This window comes from Papio anubis, chromosome 2, assembly GCF_008728515.1.
Source record: "Papio anubis isolate 15944 chromosome 2, Panubis1.0, whole genome shotgun sequence".
NCBI lineage: Eukaryota > Metazoa > Chordata > Mammalia > Primates > Cercopithecidae > Papio > Papio anubis.
Window position 1 is genome coordinate 67,663,202 of NC_044977.1, and position 23,485 is coordinate 67,686,686.

A 23,485-nucleotide genomic window follows, 5' to 3' on the forward strand; every position below is an offset into this window, starting at 1 on the left:
CTTCCACAGGCCCTACCACCTAGTATCATCACCTTGGGGATTAGGATTTCAACGTATGAGTTGTGGGGGCGAGGAGGACACAAACATTCGTATCACAGTAAGTCCATTTTCCTCAGTATCCTAACTGAAACAAATGTGCATTTTTCCAGTTTGACAGGATTGTATGTCTTTATTCTTTAGGGCTGTGTGGTTGAGTGGATACCAAATATTGTTAACTTGAGAATAGCAAACCTTACTCTCATGAAAAAACAAGGTTTGCTATTCCAGGTAGCTCTTGTCATCTACACTCTAGTTGGCCTACTTACCCTCTGTATTTTTTGGGTCTGGGAGCTCAGGATGGTTTTTTATAGTTTTAAATGATCGTGTATGTGTCTACATAATATTCTTGATTTTGTTTCTTGGCCTAAAAGAGTTATTATCAGACCCTTTACAGAAAAAAATTGCTGATCCCTGGTCCAAAGGAATACAATACATGGCCAGGAACAGCGCCTCATGCTTGTAATCCCAGCACTTTGGGAGGCCCAGGTGGGTGGATCACCTGAGGCCAGGAATGTTTGAGGGTGTGGAAAGTGCATGTCTGTCTATTCATTGTCTGTTGCTGTGTAACACATTACTCTGAAATTAGCCACTTAAATATTATCTCACACAGATTTTTGAGAGTCAGGAATCTGGGAGTGGCTTAGCTGGATGATTCTGGCTCAGAGTTCCTAATGAAGCTATAACAAAATGTTGACTGGGGCTGCAGTCATCTGAAGGCTTGACTGGGGCTGGAGGATCTGCTTTTCAAGATGACTCACTTACATGACTGCTGAAGACCTCTGTTCCTTGCTGGTTTTTGGCAGGCAGGTCTTAATTGTTGACCATACGAACCTCTCCATAAGACTTTATGAGTGTCCTCATGATGTGACTGCTGGCCTCCACCAGTGACCGGAGGGAGAGCAAGGTGGAAGCCAGGATTTCTTTTATATTCTAACTCAGAAGTCACTTATCTCATATTCTGTTAACTGTGATTCTCTAAGTCTAGCCCCACAGTCAAGGAAGGAGAAGAGAATTAGGCTGCCTATTTTCTTCTTTTAAGGGAGGAGTATCAAAAAATTTATGGACAAATTTTAGAACCACTGCAATCTATTTCAGTGGTAGTGGTGGCAGTGGCAATGGTAGTGGGCTGTAGTATATATGCATTGGAAGGCATTGATGGATTGTATTTCTTTTAGGGATATGGTTGGGTTACATATAGTAGGTCTTGGTGACCTGCCTAGTCAAGCAGCAGAAGGGAGGCACATGAGCATGTATATTTTGGGTGAAATTAGGCGTGCTTATTTGGATGGTGTGTGTATTTTTTGTTGGTATCTTGGTGTGTGTATGTGTTTGAAGGCACGTACATTTGAGGGGTGTGTGCACTTGTGTGGGGATAGATTGCTTGAGGGGCATGGGCAGGTTTGTGTGTGTGTGCATGTGCGCACATGTACCTCTCTGAAGGGCGAGTGTATGCTGGTGTGTCTGAGGTGAGGTTGGAGTAGGGTAACACTGGGATGCTGTGTTATCTGGAAGGAAAGTTGATTGGTGGGAAAGAATAGACTCCCCACTGTCATCAGGTGGGTTAGGATTTCATTTGGAGGCGCCTAGGAGAGGCCGTATCTCTACTTTTGGGGGCTGCTTTTGTCCTGAACTGGGATTATTTCATTACAAATACACATATGTATGTACATACATACACATGCGAATTTTATATGGATGACTTTGCTGCACAAGCTTGTGGAATGCATCTCACCCAAGCCACCCCATTGTGGTTACCTCCGTCAGCTCGAGGGTTTGCTTGAGGTATCTCTGGACTCTTAATTTTCATGGTTCCAAATTGGCCCAATGGATTTATCTGTGAAGGAGATTGATTCATATACAAAGACTTATTCCCTCCTATTGGAATATACCCCAGAGCATCTCTATTCTGAGAAGACCTTAAAGTGTGAATTTTAAAATCAGGCTGTTGGTCAAGTGTCATCAGCGGAAAGAAACACAGTGGTGATTGATCCTGCAATACCAGGTGTTGACATTCTTACTTACTCTTTGAGATACTATTTTCCAGAGGCTTGGGTTTTAAAAGAAAGAGTGAAAACTGTATTTCTTGATCATGAGGTACTTAAGATTTAGTTACGAAATTAAATACCCCAAAACTCAATTTAAGAATATATAAGCAAGTAAAAACAGAATATAAACTCTGTCAATTCTTCTGCAATAAAAAGCAATGATGGGGCTGGGGTGGAGAGGGAAGTTTCTTGGGTGTAGATATTAAATTGCTCCATGATTGTGTCACTGTGTAGATGAAAATATCTGTAGAAAAGAGGTAGACGGCATTTGTGTGTGGTCATTTTCAGTCAATTTAGCTATGTTTTCGAATAGTCGTCAAGGCGTAATCCAATGTAAATGCTATGTTTTTTAGTTCTCATAGTTGATAACTTGAGAAAAATTAAAAATCAGACATATTAAATGTACTACCTGAGATTCTGTAGGTCCCACATGGAATCTTAGCCAGTCATCCCTATTGTTTTTTGTAAACGGGGATCTGCTCTACCAGACGTTCATTATTTGAGATCCACAAGGCCTCTGAAATTGCATGCAGACATTTGTGTGTGTATTTATTTCTGAGTAGGTTGAAGTTTCAACATACAGTCCTTTGTATCCCAGGTTTCACTCCTCGGATTCAGCCAACCACTTGTTGAAAATGTATTCAAGAGAATAAAACCAATAAAAATAACAATACAACAATTAAAAATAATAGTTTGATAATTTCCATAGCGTTTACATTGTATTAAGCATTATTAGTAATCTAGAGATTAAAAAGCATATAGGAGGATGTGCATGGGTTAAATGCAAATATGCCATTTTATGTAAAGGACTTGAGCACCCACAGATTTTGGTATCCATGGGGGTCCTGGAACCAGTCTGCACAAGAAAGATTTTGGTTGGCAGCGCCACTGTCCAGGCTAGTCATTGCAGCTGTTGGTCTGAGTGTGGATAGCTACTCAGAACTAAAAAATTTAGAGGGGGAAATCACCATATGCAGTACCCTCCCCCACAATCAAACACTTACCACTTCTGTTTTAAACGTGTTCATAGTTAATCTGTGGGACAGTTTGTTCAGTTCTGCCAAAACCTTGTCAGCCGGGGGGTTTGTCATGATCTTAAATATTTCAGAAGGTTAAATAAAGTTAATTGTTATTATGCAAACAGATCAATTAAATTGATAATTATTGAGTATTTTTTTCTGTGCCAAGGCTTATTTTGAATTTTGTGCTTTTGGAAATATTCTTAGTTGAATTTGCTAATTCCTTCAGAGAAGATGGGTCATTTGCTGGATAGGCAACACCTGTTTTATGATTAAGGTTTCGGTGGTTAGTCCTGGTATGTCCTCACTTATATCCCTACCAGTCGCAAATATATTTCCTAACTCTTGTTTGAAAAGGAATGGATTTAGCTCCGGTTGACTGTATTTGTTGTTCCCATGAGATGATACTTCGTATAAGAGACTATTGATGTGTTTGAGTATTCTTGAAATTTTTCTTACTAAATGTTATGTTTGGGTTGTGGAAACATACTGAAATAACATGGTGTTGTGGGTTGCTTATTAAAAATAGTTGAGTATGAAAGGAAGTTGGTGGTTTTTTTGTTTGTTTTTTGTTTTTGAGACAGAATCTTGCTCTGTCACCCAGGCTGGAGTACAGTGGTGCGATCTTGGCTTACTGCAACCTCCGCCTCCCCGGTTCAAGTGATTCTCCTGCCTCACCTCCAGAGTAGCTGGGATTACAGGTGCGCACCACCACGCCCAGCTAATTTTTGTGTTTTTAGTAGAGACGGGATTTACCGTGTTCTCCAGGCTGGTCTCAAACCCCTGACCTCAGGTGATTTGCCCGCCTCAGTCTCCCAAAGTGCTGGGATTACAGGCGTGAGCCACCATACCTGGCCATAGGAGGAAGTTTTAAACGTGCTTTTTATGACTGATAAATTTAATGCAGGAATACCTTATTTAAGAGGGTAAGTCTCTTTAAAGGACACTTGGAGAAGATGCTTTGTTATTGGTCATGGATGGAACTCAAAATTGTGGTCTGCTTCTGAAACAATTATATTCTCAATTCTAGTGTGTTGCTTTAAATGCGTGTGTCTCCCATAATGAGGGCTGGGTGCTGGTGTGGAAGAGACAATAATAGCAGGAACCATGGACAGCTGCTAGAGTAACAGGTGGGACACTGTCATTGCTGTAAACCATCAAAACAGTGGCAGGAGCTGTATTGCGTAGGGCAGCTCTGAATACTTCTTCAGGGAATCTCACCGTAATAGCAACCTAAAGTAATCAAAAGAAGAAAACATTATTTTCCATGTAGTATTAAATGATACAGGGTCTATAGAATACAGTTTTTAAAAACTAGAATCAGTGGTGGTGCTCAATAAATGTAGTGTGGCAATTAAGGCTTTTTTTCTTTTGGAATATTTTTTATGTAGCATCCACATTCTGAGGCATATATTTGTCTGAAACTTGGGGGAAAATATATTCTTCTGATTTCACTAAGACCAAAATTTTTAAAACTTGAATTTGCTTTATTAATACGTATATACAAGTGTGTGAGAAAAACAAAATAGCACTTGTATACTTTTTCTTCCAAGTGTCTATTTTACTGATTCCAACCTTTTTTTCCTCAATCATATTGATGAGAATGTAGGACAGGTATTTTCTTTGTTTTAGCAGTTGGGAAAACAAGCTGAAGGCTGTGGTTCGTTCTTACAAGTCATCTGCAAATTAATAAAAGAACCAGGGCTAAAATTCCATTTTCTTAACATCTGTTACTCTTTTCACTAGAGTTACATGCAGATTAAGAAATGCAAGGGCCGATCACGTGAGTCATCCTGGAGTCCCAGCACCTTGGGAGGCCAAGGCAGGAGGATTGCTTAAAGCCAGGAGTTTGAGACCAGCCTGGGCAACAAAGCAAGATTCTGACTATAAAAAAACAAAACAAAACAAAATTGGACACAGTGGTATGCACCTGTACTCTCAGCTACTCGGGAGACTGAGGGAGGAGGATTGCTTGAGCCCAGCAGTTCAAGGGTACAGTGAGCTGTGATCACATCACTGCACTTCAGTCTGGGTGACAGAGCAAGAGCCTGTCCTAAAAAAAAAAAAAAAAAAGCAAGCAGATGAGCTCTAAATATTACTATGATGTGAAATCTTGTTGTCTGATCTCAAAATCTATTATTCCAGTTCACTGAACCCCTTCAGATTTTGGTTGTCTCATCCAAAGTGCAGCATATCCATCCATCTCTCCTTTCCAGTCTTGTCGTTTGTCTTCTGTGTTTACTTCCAATTCACCGATTCTACAAACCTTTATGCAGTGCATACACTCTTACTCATCTAGGTCAATGGTTCATTTTTAAGAGGTGGTTGATAGTACCTTCTTATAAAGCTGTTTAGCTTAGAGTAAAAAATACTTTATTCTATTACTCTGCGCCAAAATTTGACAAGTAGCTGTCTTTACTTTCGTTCTCTTCTGAGTTCTTGTACCTCAATTAAGACATTCTTTGGGCATGAAACTCAGCGGGCTTCTAGTTTATTTTTAACTTTTAAAAATGGATATAACTGAAACACAAGAATAGAAATAATCTCCCTGTTCATTACCCAGCATCAACAGTTTGTATATTGGCAGGCCTCTTGATCTTCCTAAATACTGTATGGGCTTATTGTTTGTGTTAAGCCATCAGCTTAACAGTGCACTTGTATAAAAGTGCATTCTGGGCAAAAAATTGGCTCCACACCATTAGTCATTGGGGAATTACAAATTAAAATCACATTGGGATGCTACTGTACACCCACTTTAATGGCTCAGATTAAAAAGACTGACAGAACCAAGTGTTGTTGAGGATGTGGAGCAATTGGAATGCTCATCCTTTGCTGGAGGGAATGTAAAGTAGTACAATCCCTTTGAAGAAGAGTGTGGCAGTTCATTATAAAGTTGAATATATACTTGCCATAAAGTTAAACATATACTTGCCATAGGCGTTTTAGCCAAGATAAATGAAAACATATGTCTGCACAAAGACTTGTTAATGAATGTTCATTTCAGCTTTATTTATAATAGTGGCAAGCTGGAAGAAGCCCAAGTATCCATCAACAGGAGCCTGGATAAACAAAACACATAACAACATGGATGATTCTCAGAAATACTGTGCAGTGAAAGTAGCCTTACACATAAAGAAGAATATATACTGTATAATTCCATTTATGTGAAATTCCAGGGAAGACAAATCAAATCCATAGTGACAGAAAACGTCAGTGACTTCCTGGAGCTGGGAATGGGGATTGTCTAGAAGGGGCACCGAAGAGGATTAGGAGTGATGATTATATGGTTGTATACGTATGTCACAACTTCTTAAAACTGTATACTTTATTGTATGTAGATTGTACCTCATTAAAATTTACCCTAGGCAAACCTTGGCCATGTCAGTAAACTGCAGCACCTATTCTTCTTCACCTTTTTTGTTTTTATTTTTGTTTGAATGGCAGGTAATCATTCACCTGTAAACAAGCAGGGTGTAATTTTGGAGGTACCTCTAGTCTTTAGTTCTATTCCAGCTGTAGGGAGGGCTGGATAGGGTCAGAAGTAATGGGATTCTTTGCTGCTTTCTTCTACTACAGGCTGTTTGGGTCTTCTTTGGAAGATGAAGCTTTGGCTCTTACATCCTTATTCCTGGGCAGGATAGCTCCAGTTTCTTTCAGAGACTGAAATATTTTCCCTCTCCCTTCCCCACAATCCCAGAAAAACATGTTTAATGTTTTAGAGAACACTTCGTCTAAACTAATGAATCTATCATTATTTCTCCTGATATTTCTACTTTTGGCCACAAATTGTTTGATGCTTAAGTATGTCTTTAGAACACAGCAGTTTCCCACTAGCAGAGGTATTCGATTAGTGATATAAATTAGTTAAAACTCTGAGAAAATATATTCATAATGATATTCAGAGATCCCACACCTAACTTTTGGTGTTGGTTGTGCTGTCTGGAATATAAGGCTGATTGGGATGGGGTATAATGATACTTCACGTGACTTACTGATTAGAATATTGTAATCCTTCTTTAGGTGGCCTGTAATGGTTTTCTTTGAGTACAGTGCTTAGGAATGTGAAAAAGTCCAAGAAACATTTGTTCCTAAAAGTCTTCTAGACTTTTAAGGGTTCAAAAAAGGATGGGGGCTTGTCGAAAGGAAATAGGGACTGGGTGCAGTGACTTACACCTGTTATCCCAGCACTTTGCGAGGCTGAGGTGGGCAGATCACTTGCATCCAGGAGTTCAAAACCAGCCTGGGCAACACAGACGCCCCCGTCCCTACAATTAATAAGCCAGGCATGGTGTGATGTGCCTGTATGTAATCCCAGCTACTCAGAAGGCTGAGGTAGCAGGTTCACTTGAGCCTAAACATTTGAGGCTGCAGTGAGTTTTGATCACTTCACTGCATTTCAGCCTGCTCAATAGAATGAGACCCCGTCTCTTTTTGTAAAAGAAGAGAAAATAGGAGACAGCCCGAAGGAGGAGCTCCTGATGGCCAAAGCTGGAACAATTTGAGCAAAAAATGCTCAAATGAACATTTGACAGTTTTCTGTTTTAACCTATAGGATAAAATAAGTATCCATAAATTCATATTGATATAAATAATTGAGTAAATATGGGAGAGTAGAGACAGCTCTTAAAGAAAAATTCCACTTAATAATTATAAAAGGAAAGAGGGAACTAGAAAATCACCATTAGGACAAAAATACCACCACTACCAACAGAAAGTTAGAGATTTGTGCCGAATCCACATTTGGATGCTAAAATTAATATAAAGTTTCAGGAGAAACAGCTTATTTTATAGTCTCAGTATCTCTGCCAGAATATTTATTTGAAAGACAATAACTTTAAGGTGGAGAAATATAAAACAACATCATGAACCCTTTGATGTGATACACTGAGGAGGGCACATCATTGCCATGGCACGACCTTCATTCTGATCATGAGAAAACATCAGACCCAAATTAAGGAGCATTTCTGCGAAATAACTGACCAGTCCTCGAGAGTTTCAGGTTCATAAAGGACAAAGGGCAGAAAAATATCAGGAGGAGCCCAAAAAATGAGAAATAAGAACAGAATGTGATGTGAGACCTAGATAGGATCCTGAAACAGAAAAAGGACTTTAGTGGGAAAACAGGTGAGGTTCAGGAATGGTTTAGTTAACGGAATTGTACAGATGTTAGTGTTCCAGTTTTGATCATTCTGTGTTTATATACGATAGTAACATTAGGGAGAACGGGGTGAGGGGTATATGAGAACTCTACTATTTTTGCAACTTTTCTGTAAGTCAAAAATTAGTTAATAAAGCATCTAAAATTTCTACTTCTAAAAAGGCATTTGAAAAATCTGTTTTGTCTTTGCAAATTAGTGAATCATTTTCAGTAAGTCTTTGCAGAAAGTACACTTACAAGGAGGGTATCTCCCTCCCTCTTTCCCTCTCTTTCTCCTAACAGGGTCTTGCTCTGTCGCACAGGTCAAGTGCAGTGGTGCATGATCACAGCTTGCTGCCTCCTTGACCTTCTGGGCTCAAACAGTTTGCCCACCGCAGCCTCCTGAGTAACTGGGACTGCAGGCATGTGCCGCTACACCCAGCTAATTTTTTTTGTGTTTTGGTAGAGATGGGGTCTTCCCATGTTGCCCAGGCTGGTCTTGAACTTTGGGGTCAAGTAATTGGCCCGCCTCGGCCTCTCAAAGTGCTGGTATTACAGGTGTGAGCCACCACACCTGGCTTCCCTCCCACCCCCCTCAAATAAAGACATTTCCAAGTCATTTATGGAACATACAGAATCCTCACCTTGTTGGAAACTTTTTACAGGTGATAAAAACTGGATTACACTGATGCCAAAGGTAGATAATTTGGAGTGAAGTACTAAATTGAAAAGCTTGAGGCCGGGCGCGGTGGCTCAAGCCTGTAATCCCAGCACTTTGGGAGGCTGAGACGGGCGGATCACGAGGTCAGGAGATCGAGACCATCCTGGCTAACACGGTGAAACCCCGTCTCTATTAAGAAATACAAAAAACTAGCCGGGCGACGTGGCGGGCGCCTGTAGTCCCAGCTACTCGGGAGGCTGAGGCCGGAGAATGGCGTGAACCCGGGAGGCGGAGCTTGCAGTGAGCTGAGATCGGGCCACTGCACTCCAGCCTGGGCAACAGAGCGAGACTCCATCTCAAAAAAAAAAAAAAAAAAAAAGAAAAGCTTTTGTGTCAGAATGATTACGGTCATGCAGGTACTTCCACGTATGCAGTATACAATCCCAATTTTCAAAATATCCCTTTCTTAAAGCTAAGATTTTAGGTAAGTCTGTAATTGGAGATCTTACTAGTAGTGTGAGAATCTCACTTGATGCCACAATACTTGGGCTTGTGATAACGTAGTTTCTCTGAGGTTAGAAAAGCAGGCGTATTATGCCCTGCTCTAGGGACTCAGTTTTTACTACCTATAGACCTTTTCTGTTTTGATAGAGAAACAGAAAAAGACAAAGAGCATTCCTGAAGGACTAGATTCAACTTCCTAAGAAGTTTGTCCTAGTTCCTTGTTCTAAGATTTTTAAAAATCATAGGCATTCTAGAGCAGATTGCAAAAGTAGCTTTTTTCATACCAGTATAGGTGGGACATGTTTTGGTAGTTGGGCTATTTGAGGTGGGAGGAAAGGTGGAGGGTTAAGGGGCATGTATGTAATCTGGTGAAGGAATTGGAAAAGAAACGCTTTGGAAGGATACCTTCCTGATTGCCAGGTTCATAGGATTGTCCTCAGGCCTTATTTGTTAATAGCTTTTAAGATTATTTTTAATATTATTGACCATTCTTTCCTGGAAAATCTTCTTTCCCTTTTAAAATGGCATCTCATTCTCTTCGTTTTCCCCTCTTTTACTGGCTTCTGTTCATCTCCCTTCCTTCTTAAGGTTTGGTGGAAAGAGCAGAAACTTAGGTTAAACTCCACTTGCACTAGTCTCGTTTTTACTGTTGGGTGTTTGGTTTATTTAATAACTTCAAGAAGTCATGAGGATAGTGAGAGGTGATGCATGTAGAATGCTCAACACAGTGCTTCCTCATAGGAAACTTTCATTACCTGTTAATTTTCTTACTTCTTCCCTCTTTTAATGGGGAGCAGTTCTGTCTCTGGGTAGATCTTTATATTCATTGGGATCTCTCTGTCTGTCTCTCTCATGTATCATATACATTGAGATCTCTCTCTCTCATATATATAGTATCCCCAAAGAGCTCAGTTCTGAGGCTCAGAGAGAGACAGTTAAGTGTATCATTATAATACAATGTTATGCAACATGCTGATGTAGCATCTGCTGTCTGCACTGCATTATACAGAGGACATACACTCCTGCAGCCAGCATTAGCTGACCTACTGGCAAGAAATTACTATTTTGAAGCAAGTTTGGGGAGTATACATAACATTGAAAAGGTTGGTACTGTCTCAGAGATGTTCATCATCTAGTAGGGAGACATAGACAACTAGGGTGATAAATTATAATGTAGAACCTTAAGTGGTGGAGGTATGTCAGGGTGGTTTGGGGACACTGAAAATCTGGCCACAAACTTACTTGCCAGGAGAAATTGGGAAAGAAGTGGCATTTGAGCTGGATCTTAAAGCAGGTATGGGTTTTATTGAAGAAATATGGAGAAAAAGGGCATTGCAGAAGCTAAGGAATAGCAGATAAGAAATAAAACAAGTGGTAAAAGGTATCTTCTGAAAAAGATAAGATAAAGTTTAGCGTGACTTGAGGTCCTATGAATGAGGGGCCTGGGACAGTGAGTGTGGAGAAAAAGCAAGCTGAGAGAAGTGTCTGAAGAAACTTGTGAAGAGCCTATATATCATGCTAGGGAGTTAGGATTTTATTCTATTAGCAGCAGGCAGAGTTTTAATCAGAGGAACAGGCAATTCACCTTTTCTCTTTAGGCCCTTTGGCTTTTAGCATCATGTATAATAGCTAGAGGGAGGACTAGAAAAGACCAGATAGGACCTTATGGACATAGGAAGATACTTAGGTCCTGAACTAGCATGGAGGAAGACAATGAAGATGAAAGGTGAGTATAGGAGATTAGAGAGTCCTTTCTGAGGTTTCCTTGGCATGTGAAAAATGAGGGTGAGGGGAGAGTTCACATACTGGAGTATCCCCAGCAGTGTGTTCCGAACATAATCATCTTAACTAATTGATGCTGAATACATTAGATGATACACATTCTGATACATTTTTTTAAACATCATTTCACCACACTTGCTTGAAAAGTTCTTTGGAGAATTTTGCTTAGGTAAGAAAAGTACTCATGAGTGGGAGCTGTGCAGAATTAAGTTTTTATGTAGAAATACTTATTAACACCCTCTGGTTCTTCAAAATGAAAAGAGTACAGAATGAAAGAATTGGTTAAGATTTCCTGACAGATGTTTTCTTTAGTTAGAGTGGACTTTGATACTTGCATGATTAATTTCTTAGGCACTAAGATGTGCCTGCTTGGGTGTGTTAGGATGTAGTACATGACTGTTGATAGCCTTGAAGTTTCTCCTCTTTATTCAAGTTTCTATTCTTATGCAAATGTGTTCTGGTTATTCTGATAAATATTTCATCCATATGTAAAAAAATATGACCAACATTTTAAGTCCAAAGATCACTATTTAAATTGACATATGAATTCTCATCTACCTGTGCCACTCTGTGCCCTCCCAGCCCCCAGAAAAACAAAACCATTTTTATGGAGTTGAAGGAATTATCAAGCTTGGTGCTAGTGTTTCTAGTAATAGATACTGGTAATTTTAGAGTCTTCTTCACCTTCATTCATACCTGATTTTTCAGCCATTTGACCAAGTAAATAAAGATACCCTAAAACTTTTCTTCCCTTACTCAAAAGCCATTTCCTTCCCTTAATGGAAATAAAGACCATGATTACCAGAAATGTTTGAGGTATAGATGGTATTGTCAGAGTTGTAATTGTATAGAGACCATCAAATTGTCTTTCCATCTGGCGGGAGAAGAGTGATCACACGTCTGAATACAGAGATAATATAGTATCAGTATACTCAGTGTTCTTGGGATTCCTCTCCCTATGTCCTACCCTTTTATAGCCCCTACCAGTCAGAACAGTGAACACATATGCAGATGTCTTGTGCAGGCATCTTTTGATAAAACTGCACAAGAGAAGTTCTCTTTGTTCTAGATTGCCCTCCCATATTTGCAAAAGTTTCTACTCCCTTATATTGTATTCCTGTAGTTAAGGTTAGACAGTAACCTGTAGTTAAGGTTAGACAGGTGATACTCACCTGGGAGTGATTTTTTTTCTTCTGGGGAACATTTGGCAATGTCTAGAAGCAAATTTGGGTGTCATAACTTGAGAGAGAGTGGTACTGCTGGCATCTAGTGGGCTGCTAAACATTCGCCAATGCATAGCACAGCCCCCACAACAAAGAATTATGGGGCCCAAAATAATGAATAGTGCTCAGATTGTGAACACTGCAGTTAGTGAAGTGTTGAGAATCTTCTGAAGTGATAATGGGCTTCAAGAAAGTTTTTAATAACCAGTAATGTGATTTTTAATAACCACTAATAGAATTGTAAAGTATTAAAACCAATAAAGTTTTAATAACCAGTAATTATAATAGATCTCTTGACCATGAATGAATTTGTCAGGGCTGTTATTTTGTATTATTTTTTTGTTTTGTTTTAAAGGTTAGATTTGAGGGAAACCTTAAAATTTACCTTAGTTTAGTTGGAATCTTAATTTGACAGGTGAGGAAACTAACACCTGAGGAGGGCAACTAGTTAAGTATTTGTTAGACTGTGGCTTATCTAATAGCTTCTGTCTTTGGTAAGTTACTAATTCTTTTGTGTTTTGCAAGTACCCATGTTTGTGACATGAACTGTAATTTCAGAATCATTAAATGCATTTTAAATAGGATCTTTGACAGCTTTAAAGTAATTTGCAGAGCAGATTGGATTGCTTTAGTGTAATGTTTCTTGGAGAAAGACTTGATTTGTCACATTTATTTGCATCTGAAAATGGCGTTTGCTTAGAGATTCTTAGTTTCTGGGATTCATCTTCATCATTGACATGGTTTAGAAGGTACTTTTGTGTATCATTTTTGGTGGGGAAGAAGGAACAGTCATGTCTAAGTCACTAAACCAACGATATGTAGTTTGTAGAAGGTTTGTAAAAGCATAATGTTTATTTCTCACTTGCATGAGTTACTAAGAACATAAACTGCAAACTTGCCTGCACCTCAAGAACAAATACTCTATTTAGTTGTCTTTATTAAATACTCAATACAAGTGTCTGAGCTAAAGGAACCTTATAGATCACTTACTGTAATCTTTTTGTCAACAAAAAAATTGAAGTTTGGAGAGATTATCTAACTCATCCAAAGTCACAGACTTAGGGTTCCAAGATAATATGAAAGCAAAAAGGGGGAGGTCTAGATATCCCTTTCTCTAAAGGGCCGTGTCCCAGCTTGTATGACAGGGCAGACCCCATGTAAGACAAAGGTCCTCACCAGAGGTCTGGGCTGTTGGAATCTCTTGTGTTATATCTCAATTGGCCCGTTGGAAAATGAACGTGTATCCACACACATCCAGAATGCACAGCACCGTGCCTCTGCATTTACTAGGCACTTGGAGAAGTCTTTTGCTTGAGTTTGAAAACGTTAGTCAAAATGCTGAAGGTGAAACTGAGATGGAGAGGAGGTGGCATAAGCCAGAATGCCGAAGATAGAGTTGAGATGCGAGAGGAGATGGCACAAGAAATGTTACATCTCTGACGCAGAGAGTAGGGTTGGATGTCCACGTAGGCTTTTGCTCCTTCCAGGGAGTCAGGTGAGGAGAAGTTTGCCTCTACCTCGCCTGTAGTTGTAGTACCAGCAGCTGCTGTGGTGCTCACACTGCCTCAGATGGGACAGTGATCCTGCAACACTACTAAACCAGATGATCAGCAAGCAAAAAAAATCTTTTACCATAGAAGAAAGTTTGTGTTGAAAATATGGAATGGAGGTATCAAAAAGAAATGTAGCCGTTTTCCAACAAAAGTCCATTTTCAAAACGATTTAGGGAATGCTTTTCTTTACATGATACATTGAACTAACACATTCTTTATTAGTGGGCATGTTCTTTGGAGAAGGGCTGAGGGAGAGCTAAAGGGACTATTTATTATGGGACATTTACTTAAAATATTTGAATAACCACAAATAAAATTCTGTTATAGGCACCACAGGAGAGAGGAAATGGAAGGAAGCCAGCTTTATAGTCTATGGCTTAAATACTTGAAGCCCACTTTTAGAAAGTTGTTCTAGTGTTAAATAAGTTTAAGATTTTTCTTTATTTTCAAAATGTTTCCAGCAATTGGAGTCAATGCTGCTTTTCACCTTTTTTTTGAGGAAAAATTTAAGCCTGAGAAGTTGCCTTCTCAAGACTGTCTCTTTCTTGACCCGTGGTGCAGTAGAGTCGCACAGTCCAATATTTGGCATGGTGCTGCGGTGGCCGTTCGCAAGTGTTCTGGTCAGAAGATCTCTTACGTTTCGTAAGAGTATTAATGACCCCAAGGAGCTTTTGTTCATCTTAGTTATATGTATAGATACTTCCCATATCAGAAATTAAAACTAAGAAATGTTTAAAACATGAAAATATACAAACTCTCGGACCAGTGACGTCAGATGTCATTGCTTTGGAAAGCTCCATTGTAAACTCTTGAAGAAAAGAAAGTGAAAAGGCAAGTAATGTTTTAAAATTATTATGGAAATAGTTTTGTTTTGTAGATCCTCCTGAAAGGGTCGTGTGGACACCCAAGAGTCTCTGGATCAACACTTTGAGGCCCACTGGGCTGAGATAACTGTTGCTGCCAGATTGATTTATAAAATAGGTCTTTTGTTTCCAAAAATCAGAACCACTTTTAGCTCTTTTTGTTTATTGAATATATGTTCCTGAGTTGCAGAAAAGTTATGGTGTTTTCACCTGTTGGTGCTCAGGTGAAAGTCTGTTTTCAGGGCATAAGAGACATTTTAATATCCAAAATGAAAGTTTAAGGTGAAGGAGAACATTTCAGAATCTGCTGTTAATTAAGGTAAAGATACTTGTTAGTCGTGTTGGAGCCAGTTGTTTCTAACCAAGCTGTATCTGGTGAGAGTTTGTGTAACACCATGTGTGGATATTGTACAATTGAAGTTCAGTGGCCTTCCCTAAAGGCATCCTCTTTTAAAAGGGATTTCTGCAAAACCAAAATTCTCTCTGAAATATGCAGAAAAACTGGCAGCTATGTTGGTGAGGCTCCTTAGTGCTGCTGTTGCTGTTAGACAGCATAATTAACTTTAGGATGCTAACATATGCGAAGGATTTATGTCTCTAGAACCATTTCCCAGGGCAGACTTACCAGCTTCTTTCACTTGTAAATCTTTCCACTTGCCTTCCAGTATATCTGAAGAAGGGTGGCAGACACATCTACGGCTGGAAAAGTAGTGTTTTGGAATGTATATATTATTTTTACAGGGAGTTATCTTGTGGATTATCTATCTACATGTCCTGTTACAAGAGCTAAGTGAATGGTACCTAATTTCATCCTCATTTCATCCTGACCTCAGCCCTGTGAAAGCAGGTGTGGCCTCATTCTCATTTCAGGTAATTTACCTAAGCTCAGTAGCAGGTCTGGATAAAGTCCAAAGGCTGTCTTAACTCCAAAGTCTATACTCTTCCTTTATACTATTCTGTTTCCCTATTACCTGTGAAGGTGACGGAAGGAAAGATTAGGAAGAAAGGGGATGACTTGAGTTGTGAAATTTTGATAGGATTAAATTTGAGGGAAATTTTTAGTTTTCTAATACAGAGCAGAGTGATTCTCTTGAGTCAAGGATGTATGTGGGAAAGAGTAACCTAGAATGGGACTAGGACCCCCTTCAGGTCACCTAGTAGCTCCTTGTAGATGGGCCAAAGGATTTGAGAAATGGAAGAAAAGTGTTTACATGAAAGAGGAAAGTACTATTTAAGAGACAAAAGAACTGCAGAAAAAAATACTGTTTGGGAAGCAGAGGGAAATTAATAATGTCCTGCAATGTATGATCTTGGTAAAGTGACAATTGGGTTTTTAATTATTCATATTATAATGATGGTTGGCTTCAGTCAAGTCATGAGGTCATATAGGTTCCTTGGTATATAAAAAATATAATGGAACAGAGTATATGGGTTAAGTGAACAGAAAACAAATTGTATTAATCATCAAAGCCAGAGACCAGTAGTGTTTACTGGACAGTGCTGTTGGGATAAAACAACTCCGATGCTTTCACACTTTAACACTGCTTTCCTTAGAAGTAAATAGATATGTTGCCCAACTTAAACATGGATTGTATTCCACAAACATATTTGCAATTTGGTTATTTACAACTTGGAATATATTATCTTAGACAAGTCCAGACAAAGATTTAGCCTCAGTATGGCTTTAACAAGGTACTTTTGCAAAGAAGAAAAAAAACTTGTATGCAGTTTATAAAGCATTTTCACACATGTGGCCCACCTAGTTTCCTGCAGTTGGATTTTACTGCCATTCCTATTTTGTTTTCAGAATGTTTTAGTCTGCAGGTGTTACAGAATAACAGCTGAGTTGTATACTTTGGTAGGTTCCAAGGTGGGATATATGCATTTTGGGATATCAGTAATATAAAAATTCAGTCATTATTGGATGTGGTAAAATCTGTCCTAGCCAACCCAGTCCACATGTGTGTGTCTATACAGTGTGCATGTATATGACCTTCTGAATGTAGGGACAGGAAAACAGGTCATGTGAGAAGGCTAATTACAGTATCATAATGTGACCTATCATAAAGAATCCTGATAAAGAGTGCATTCAGTGGAGAGACTTGCCCAGAGTTGTTAAATTCTTGAAGCTGCTAATTCTTAGACTAATAGATTGCCAAAGCAAGGAAGGGTTAGGGGGAACATAAAAGCAGCATACAAAGAACTCAAGGGCTCGATGTAAGCTGATTTGATGAAGGCATTTTGTAGGTTGTAAGGAACTGTGTTAATTGTAAAGTACCTTTTGTTTGAGATGGATGGGTTTATTGTCTTAATTCCACAACCCGTGGGTATTTTAATTGAAAAGTGAAATGCCAGGTGGAATTCGGAAAGTGAGCAAAATGGACACATGGTTGATAGTTTATGAAAAGCTGGACACATAATCAAGGAAAGGATGCAATTTATTAGAGACTCTTCTTGCTCTTTATTGCCTGAATCACAAGATGGCTTTGTCATCTCCTTGCTTGTTGTGGTAGCTGAGATCCAGAGAAGTATGTGAGAAATGAGCAGTAAGATCTCACGTTGCACAAGAGGAAAAGGAAAAGAGTAGTACACAGGAAAAATGCCTCTTTAAAAAATAACTGTTTTACCTGTGCTCCCTGAAAGTGGTATCAGTACACATACCAAAGCAATCCAGGAAAGGTGTCTTGTTTTCTGTTCTCATTTGTGGTTGTGTACATTTGAACTCTCTGAAGTTTTTCCTTTCCAGACACTAAGGATGCCCCAGATAAAGATCTGCTTCACTTTCTATAGAATGGACTCTTCTGAAATGTTAGCTGCTTAAATGCAAATAAATATTTTCCTGATGATGTCTATTATTGTAGTTTCATAGCACATTTTCATTTATAAGCTACTGAAATGGCAACAATAAACCTGTAAAATATTTCAAGAAGATACCCTTTTCATAAGAAAATACAGTCGTGAAGAAGACACAAAAAGCTTGTTTGCTAAATTTATGAGGGAAACTGTTTACTATCTTGAATCTCTGGTCATTTTTGTTTTGTTTTGTTTTGGAGATTGGTAGTGCTGGTGGTGGTGATTGATTGGTTTTAATTTGAGACTTAGACACCAAAAGGTGTAGGCCATGGGCTCTGATCTAACATTTACTGCTGTATTGTGAAGGTGTTTACCTGCTTGTTTAAGATTCGTTGGGGAAACTTGAATAATCTCAGAGACTAAGCTGTCAGCTTCGTATTGAAGAAGTGACTTGCCACAACATGTTGAAAGTTTTGCCCATTAAATGAGTGCTATTTACAGTGTGTTGTATGACACTTAGAAGACTTCATTAAGCAATGTGAATTTGTGGGAAGTCACTATTTCTCACCCATCAGCAGTGTTAAGTATCATAATATGGGTTCATTCCTTACAGAGAATGTTCTAAAGGCAGTGGAAAGCAAGGAAAACAGTCTTGCCTGTTCCCCCGCCCCCTTCTCTTTTCTTAAAGACAACCAAGTAGTTCCCTTCTTGCCAGAGTAAGGCATGGTGAGGCTAACAAAGGTGGCAGTGCTGTTCTCAGGGAGGAGTCTAGCTAAACGGTAACTTGGACCTGAGTTTTTCAGTCCCGAGTACCCTCATCACCCTTTTCATCTCACATTGCCACCCCGACACACGCACGCCAGGCTGAACTCTTCAAAGGCATAATTGTAAAGTGTTTAAGGATACCTGAAGATAAGAGGAGTCCATAAAGAGTCCAGATGGAGCTGAACCTTGGATGAATTTCTTACTCTTTCTGCTCCTCAGTCTTCCTAATTTGTAAAATGGAGATGACAGTTCCTCCTTGAGGGCATGTTGTGCTGAATCTGACTTCTTGATGTGCCTGTCCTCTGATAGCTTTGAAAAGGTTCTGCCTCTCTCCCATGTTAGGTACATTTGTAATGTTTAACCTGGAGAGCCTGGCACAGCATCCTAGGAGTGGAGTGTGGGAGTGTGCATAGCTCTCAATGGAAATTGGACTTTCTCATTCTTCCACTTGCCGTGCAGCGAAGAGAGTATTAGCCTAGAAGTGGGGAAGGGGACAGATTGCAAGAGCCGCCAGAACATCTCTGACAACATAGCATCTTTATATGGGAGGGCTCAGCCTGGTGGCCTTTGTATTTTTCTGTTCATTTGCCTTCTAAAAGGCGAATTTCCCTACCTCATCCCCTGCTCCCCAACTCTAGGAGTACTGTGGCATTTGTTGGGAGAACTAGTTTGAAAAAGCAGTTATACTAGTTAAGATGATAAATGCTTACCTGTTGTTGAGGGATTTGGGTGGGGAAGGGGGACAAGTGATGGTTTAAGAGTTAGGTTGTCACTTAAGGACACATACAGGACGTTCGGAACACAGCAGTACTTTTCAAACAACACAGGTGGTTTAGCAGATGCCCCATTTTTCTTGATAATAACTAGATCCCGAATAGTCTTGCGTCCTTTTCAATTGTGAAATTTTGGTTTGTTGACCAACAGAGGGAGAAACACTTCACCATACTAGTCAAACATTTCATTAGGAACGAGTGAGACTTTCACCCAGTTGTGCTTATATGTTGCATTTTAAGAGGACTTACGGCTGAAATTTACCTTTTGTACATACAGACTTCATCCTGTAGATACCAGATTGTGTTGCGTGCACTGAAGAATTCTGAGTGTGCATTTGCTGAACTGTTGAATGATATCAGTGGCAGAACCATTCAGAGGGCACCTTACCTGTTGTCTACAGTGTGCCAATAAATATTCCTGGCAGATGGGCTGTGTTTTAGGGAATAAGCCATTTTGGATAAGCATTATCTCTGGGTAGTGGAGACCTGCTTCTTTTAGGCATGCTATATTCATGCTATTAAGAGTAATTTGTGAGATGCAAGTAAATTTCCTTTTCTCTCTCGTTCATCACCTGCTCTCTTTTCTCCTATACTGTTAGTGCCTGCTACTCACCAAACCAGGCACTGCTTTTGATCTCCATGGTTCATTTAATCTCTTTTCTGATTTCTCATTTCCAAATTCTGCTCACGACCCCTACACTACCTCTGCCATGTTGCGTGCCTCCCTGGGAAGGGAGAGACCAACTGAGAGAACTTCCTCAGATTGTCATCTTTTCTAGTAAAAATGTCACTTTATCTTTACCTAGCATCCCTCTCATGTCTCAGTAGAAAGTGTCCCCATTCCTTTCCCTAGGCCTTTTGTTTGTATTCTTTCTCTCCCTTTGACCGATGATTTAACCCTTCTGTCTTGCATGCCCTCCATCGTTCTCCCTTTTTGATTGTACAGCATCATCCATGACACTGTTTCCTACAGAAATCCTCCTCAGTTTGCTTGGGTAATGAGCAGAGCAATCCCTTACTTCAGCATCACAGTTCTGAGGTGAGGAAGAGCTCCCGTGCTCTTCCTCTGACAACCTTCAGGCTCTTAATTCTTGCCGCCCTGATCCCACATAGCCTGCTCTCCTAAAAGTCACCAGCGACCTCAATCTCCAAAGCTTAGGCCCTCTTCTCAGTTTGCATCTTACTTTGTCTTTCTCTGCGGTGTTCATTTATTCATCCAGTAGATAATTTTATTGAGTACCTAGCACTGCCTAATGCCATGATGACAAAGATGATTAAATGTGGTCTTTGCTATGGAGTAGTATACAGTTGATTGACAGGTACAGTGTAACGTCGTAAGTGACAACTTTTATAGGTTGTCCCGGAGTAAGGCAGGCTCCTCCGTCTCAGATTGGGTGGGCCTGGTGATTAGGCTGAGATTTCTCTGGGGACAAGCACCTGGCTTACCTTTGCTTCTCGTGTTTAGGATAGTCTTAAATTGGTGTTCAGGTGTCCTCTCTTGTTCTTGGATTGGATTTCTCTGGCGTAAAGTACCCATATTGGCTTAATTGAAACTCTTCATCAGGGTGTAGTTTCTCATAGTTTGAATGGTTTATTCACATTATTAACTCTGGCTACATTATTTCATTTTAACACCTGAATATTGGTTAATGTATGGTAGTTTATTTTAGCACCAATTTAAACTGTTTAGTAATCCCTGTAGACAGCTGATCTGTGTCCCCAGTGAGTGCATGTGCAATGTCTTGTAGTGGTCATTATTTTTTTAAGTATTAACACAATCATACTTCCTCTTTAAAAGGAGTAAAATGTGTTAGAATGACTACTGCTGCTGTTAGAATCTGTGAAAAAGGGAAAGTCACCTTTCACCTAGGGGGTCCTGTGTGTTTCTTGGCTTAGAGTAAGTACATGCCCCTTCTCCAGGGCACTTTCACATGGGTTTGAATCCCTTGTCACTTGTGATCCAGGCTCAGGTAATACAAGGTTTCGTGGTATGCCATCCCATGACCAAAACTTGTGTTGCTAGAGACCAGTGGTAAGCTTGCTCTGAGCTTGCTCCTTTTTTCACAGTGTTTTCTTGCAGAGTCATGACCAGTTCTGAAACACTCAGAATATAACCAGTTCCTTCAATGCTCAGATTAACTGTGATACTGTCATGGCATGAGCATCTGTCCCCACCTCTCCTGTGGCCCCTGTCAGCTATATCATAGCCACTGCCCAAGAGGTGCTCCAGTCACCACACTTATGGCTTAGGGAGCCAGCATGTCATGTACTTAGTGGCTCTCATTTTGTTTCCTGGTAAAGAATAGCAAAATTGGCCAGGTGCAGTGGTTCACACCTGTATTACCCCAGCACTTTGGGAGGCGGAGTCGGGTGGATCAGGAGTTCGAGACCAGCCTGGCCAACAGTTTGGTGAAACCCTGTCTTTACTAAAAATACAAAAATTAGCCAGGCATAGTGGCAGGCACGTGTAATCCAACCAAGCTACTCAGGAGGCTGAGTCAGGAGAAGCACTCGAACCTGGAAGGTGGAGGTTTTAGTGAGCCAAGATCGTGCCACTGCACTCCAGCCTGGGCAACAGAGTGAGACTCCACCTCAAAACAAACAAAGAATAACAGCGTTAGGTAAGAATGCAGCAGCTTTGTTTTGGGTTTTGTTTTTAGGTTTTTGTTTTCTAATCCTCCACCACTGATTCTCCCATTGATGAGTCAGACTTGGTCTGTCCAGTTATTTTTCTCCAGTCCATTTCTCCATCCTGGGGAATTGGAGAGGGAGCTATTGGATCTAAAGGAGACTGTTACATTGTGGTAGCCAGTTGTTTTACTTTGTTAATGAACCATTTCTATATTTGTTTTCCATCTTGAACTTGGAAAGTTTATTATATTGCAAGTATCTATCTAGATGGGAATGTCTTGGAGAATTAATATTATGTAGCAATAAAGCATAGGCATTCCTCTCTCCCTATCTCATTTAGGGCTGTGAATGGTCATGCATTGTGAAAGTCTTTGGCATCTCTTAGAATTTGTGAACAATAGTGCTAAGAGCCAGTGTCAGTTGGAGATTGGCACAGACATAATGGTTTATGGCACAATGAATGTGTCACTTGTGTAAGATTTTTTTTACAGTGACTTTCAGTCTTCACTCCCTTGGGAGCTAGTATGAGCTATAGTTACCTTTATTGCTCTGTATATGTTGTCTGTGCCAATCACAGAGCTGCAGGGGAGCAGAACAAGTTGGAATAATTAGATTGAGGAGTGAATGTCACACTTCTAATTTCATTCTCTTTTCAAGGGATTACTCGTGTCCATTTAATAAAATGAGATTAACCCTCTGCAGCAGGAGTATTTGAAAGCTGTCAGTCAGTATAATCTTGACGGCTTGAAAGAAGTAGTGTTCTCAGCACTCTCAGAAACACTGTCATGTTTTATTGGCTCAAAGACTATTTTACTGCACAGGGATGTGTATGTTAGTGTTATCACTTGTGAATGTATCATTTCCTTTGAAAAAGGAAAAGTTTAGTGTCCATACTAAATAATCCATACAAAATCATGCAGAAATAACACGAACCATATAATTTAGTTTTGAGTTGTCAGATATCAGTAATAAAATACCCAAGGAATTGTGAGACCAGATAAAAATGTTAAAAAAAATTATAAAGCAAATAGTGATATATATTTTTTGAACATTTTAGAAAACCTCGGATCAATTCTCAGCTGGTGGCACAGCAAGTGGCACAGCAGTATGCCACCCCACCACCCCCTAAAAAGGAGAAGAAGGAGAAAGTTGAAAAGCAGGACAAAGAGAAACCTGAGAAAGACAAGGAAATTAGTCCTAGTGTTACCAAGAAAAATACCAACAAGAAAACCAAGTAAGTTTCTGGTTAACAAAGTACAGGATATTACTTTACAAGTGAATTCAAGATATCTTCTAAATGCCTGTTTATTTTGTATCTCCCTCATTTAGACCAAAGTCTGACATTCTGAAAGATCCTCCTAGTGAAGCAAACAGCATACAGTCTGCAAATGCTACAACAAAGACCAGCGAAACAAATCACACCTCAAGGTACTCGAAAGCTAGAATGACATACTAAATTACCGCTCTGATTTACTTAATCGTAATCATGAACCTGGGGTGGTTTTGTGCCTTGGATTTGTAGGCTAGTAATTTTACAGTGGTCTCAAACTTTGCTGTCTGTGCTTGTTGGATTGATTATTGCTCAAGCTGAGCAGCACACTTTGTAGTCGGCTTTGGCATGTGCGGTAGGCAGTTCAGATTCATTGCCACAGTGTCGTGAAGTCTTGTGTGTATTGATGACGTTCTGCCAGAAGCTG

The 23,485-nt window shown here is 39.8% G+C and overlaps 1 protein-coding gene across 2 annotated transcripts in view; it reads left to right on the forward strand.

The window, feature by feature from the left end:
* The window catches only part of RYBP (RING1 and YY1 binding protein), a 70,208-nt gene that overhangs the window by 42,625 nt on the left and 4,098 nt on the right, over positions 1 to 23,485 (forward strand). For both annotated transcript variants that reach the window (XM_003894188.4, XM_017955294.3), the window contains 2 exons: positions 22,846 to 23,022; positions 23,118 to 23,216. In XM_003894188.4, the coding sequence (XP_003894237.1) occupies positions 22,846 to 23,022; positions 23,118 to 23,216 (276 nt within the window). The remainder of the gene's footprint in view (positions 1 to 22,845; positions 23,023 to 23,117; positions 23,217 to 23,485) is intronic.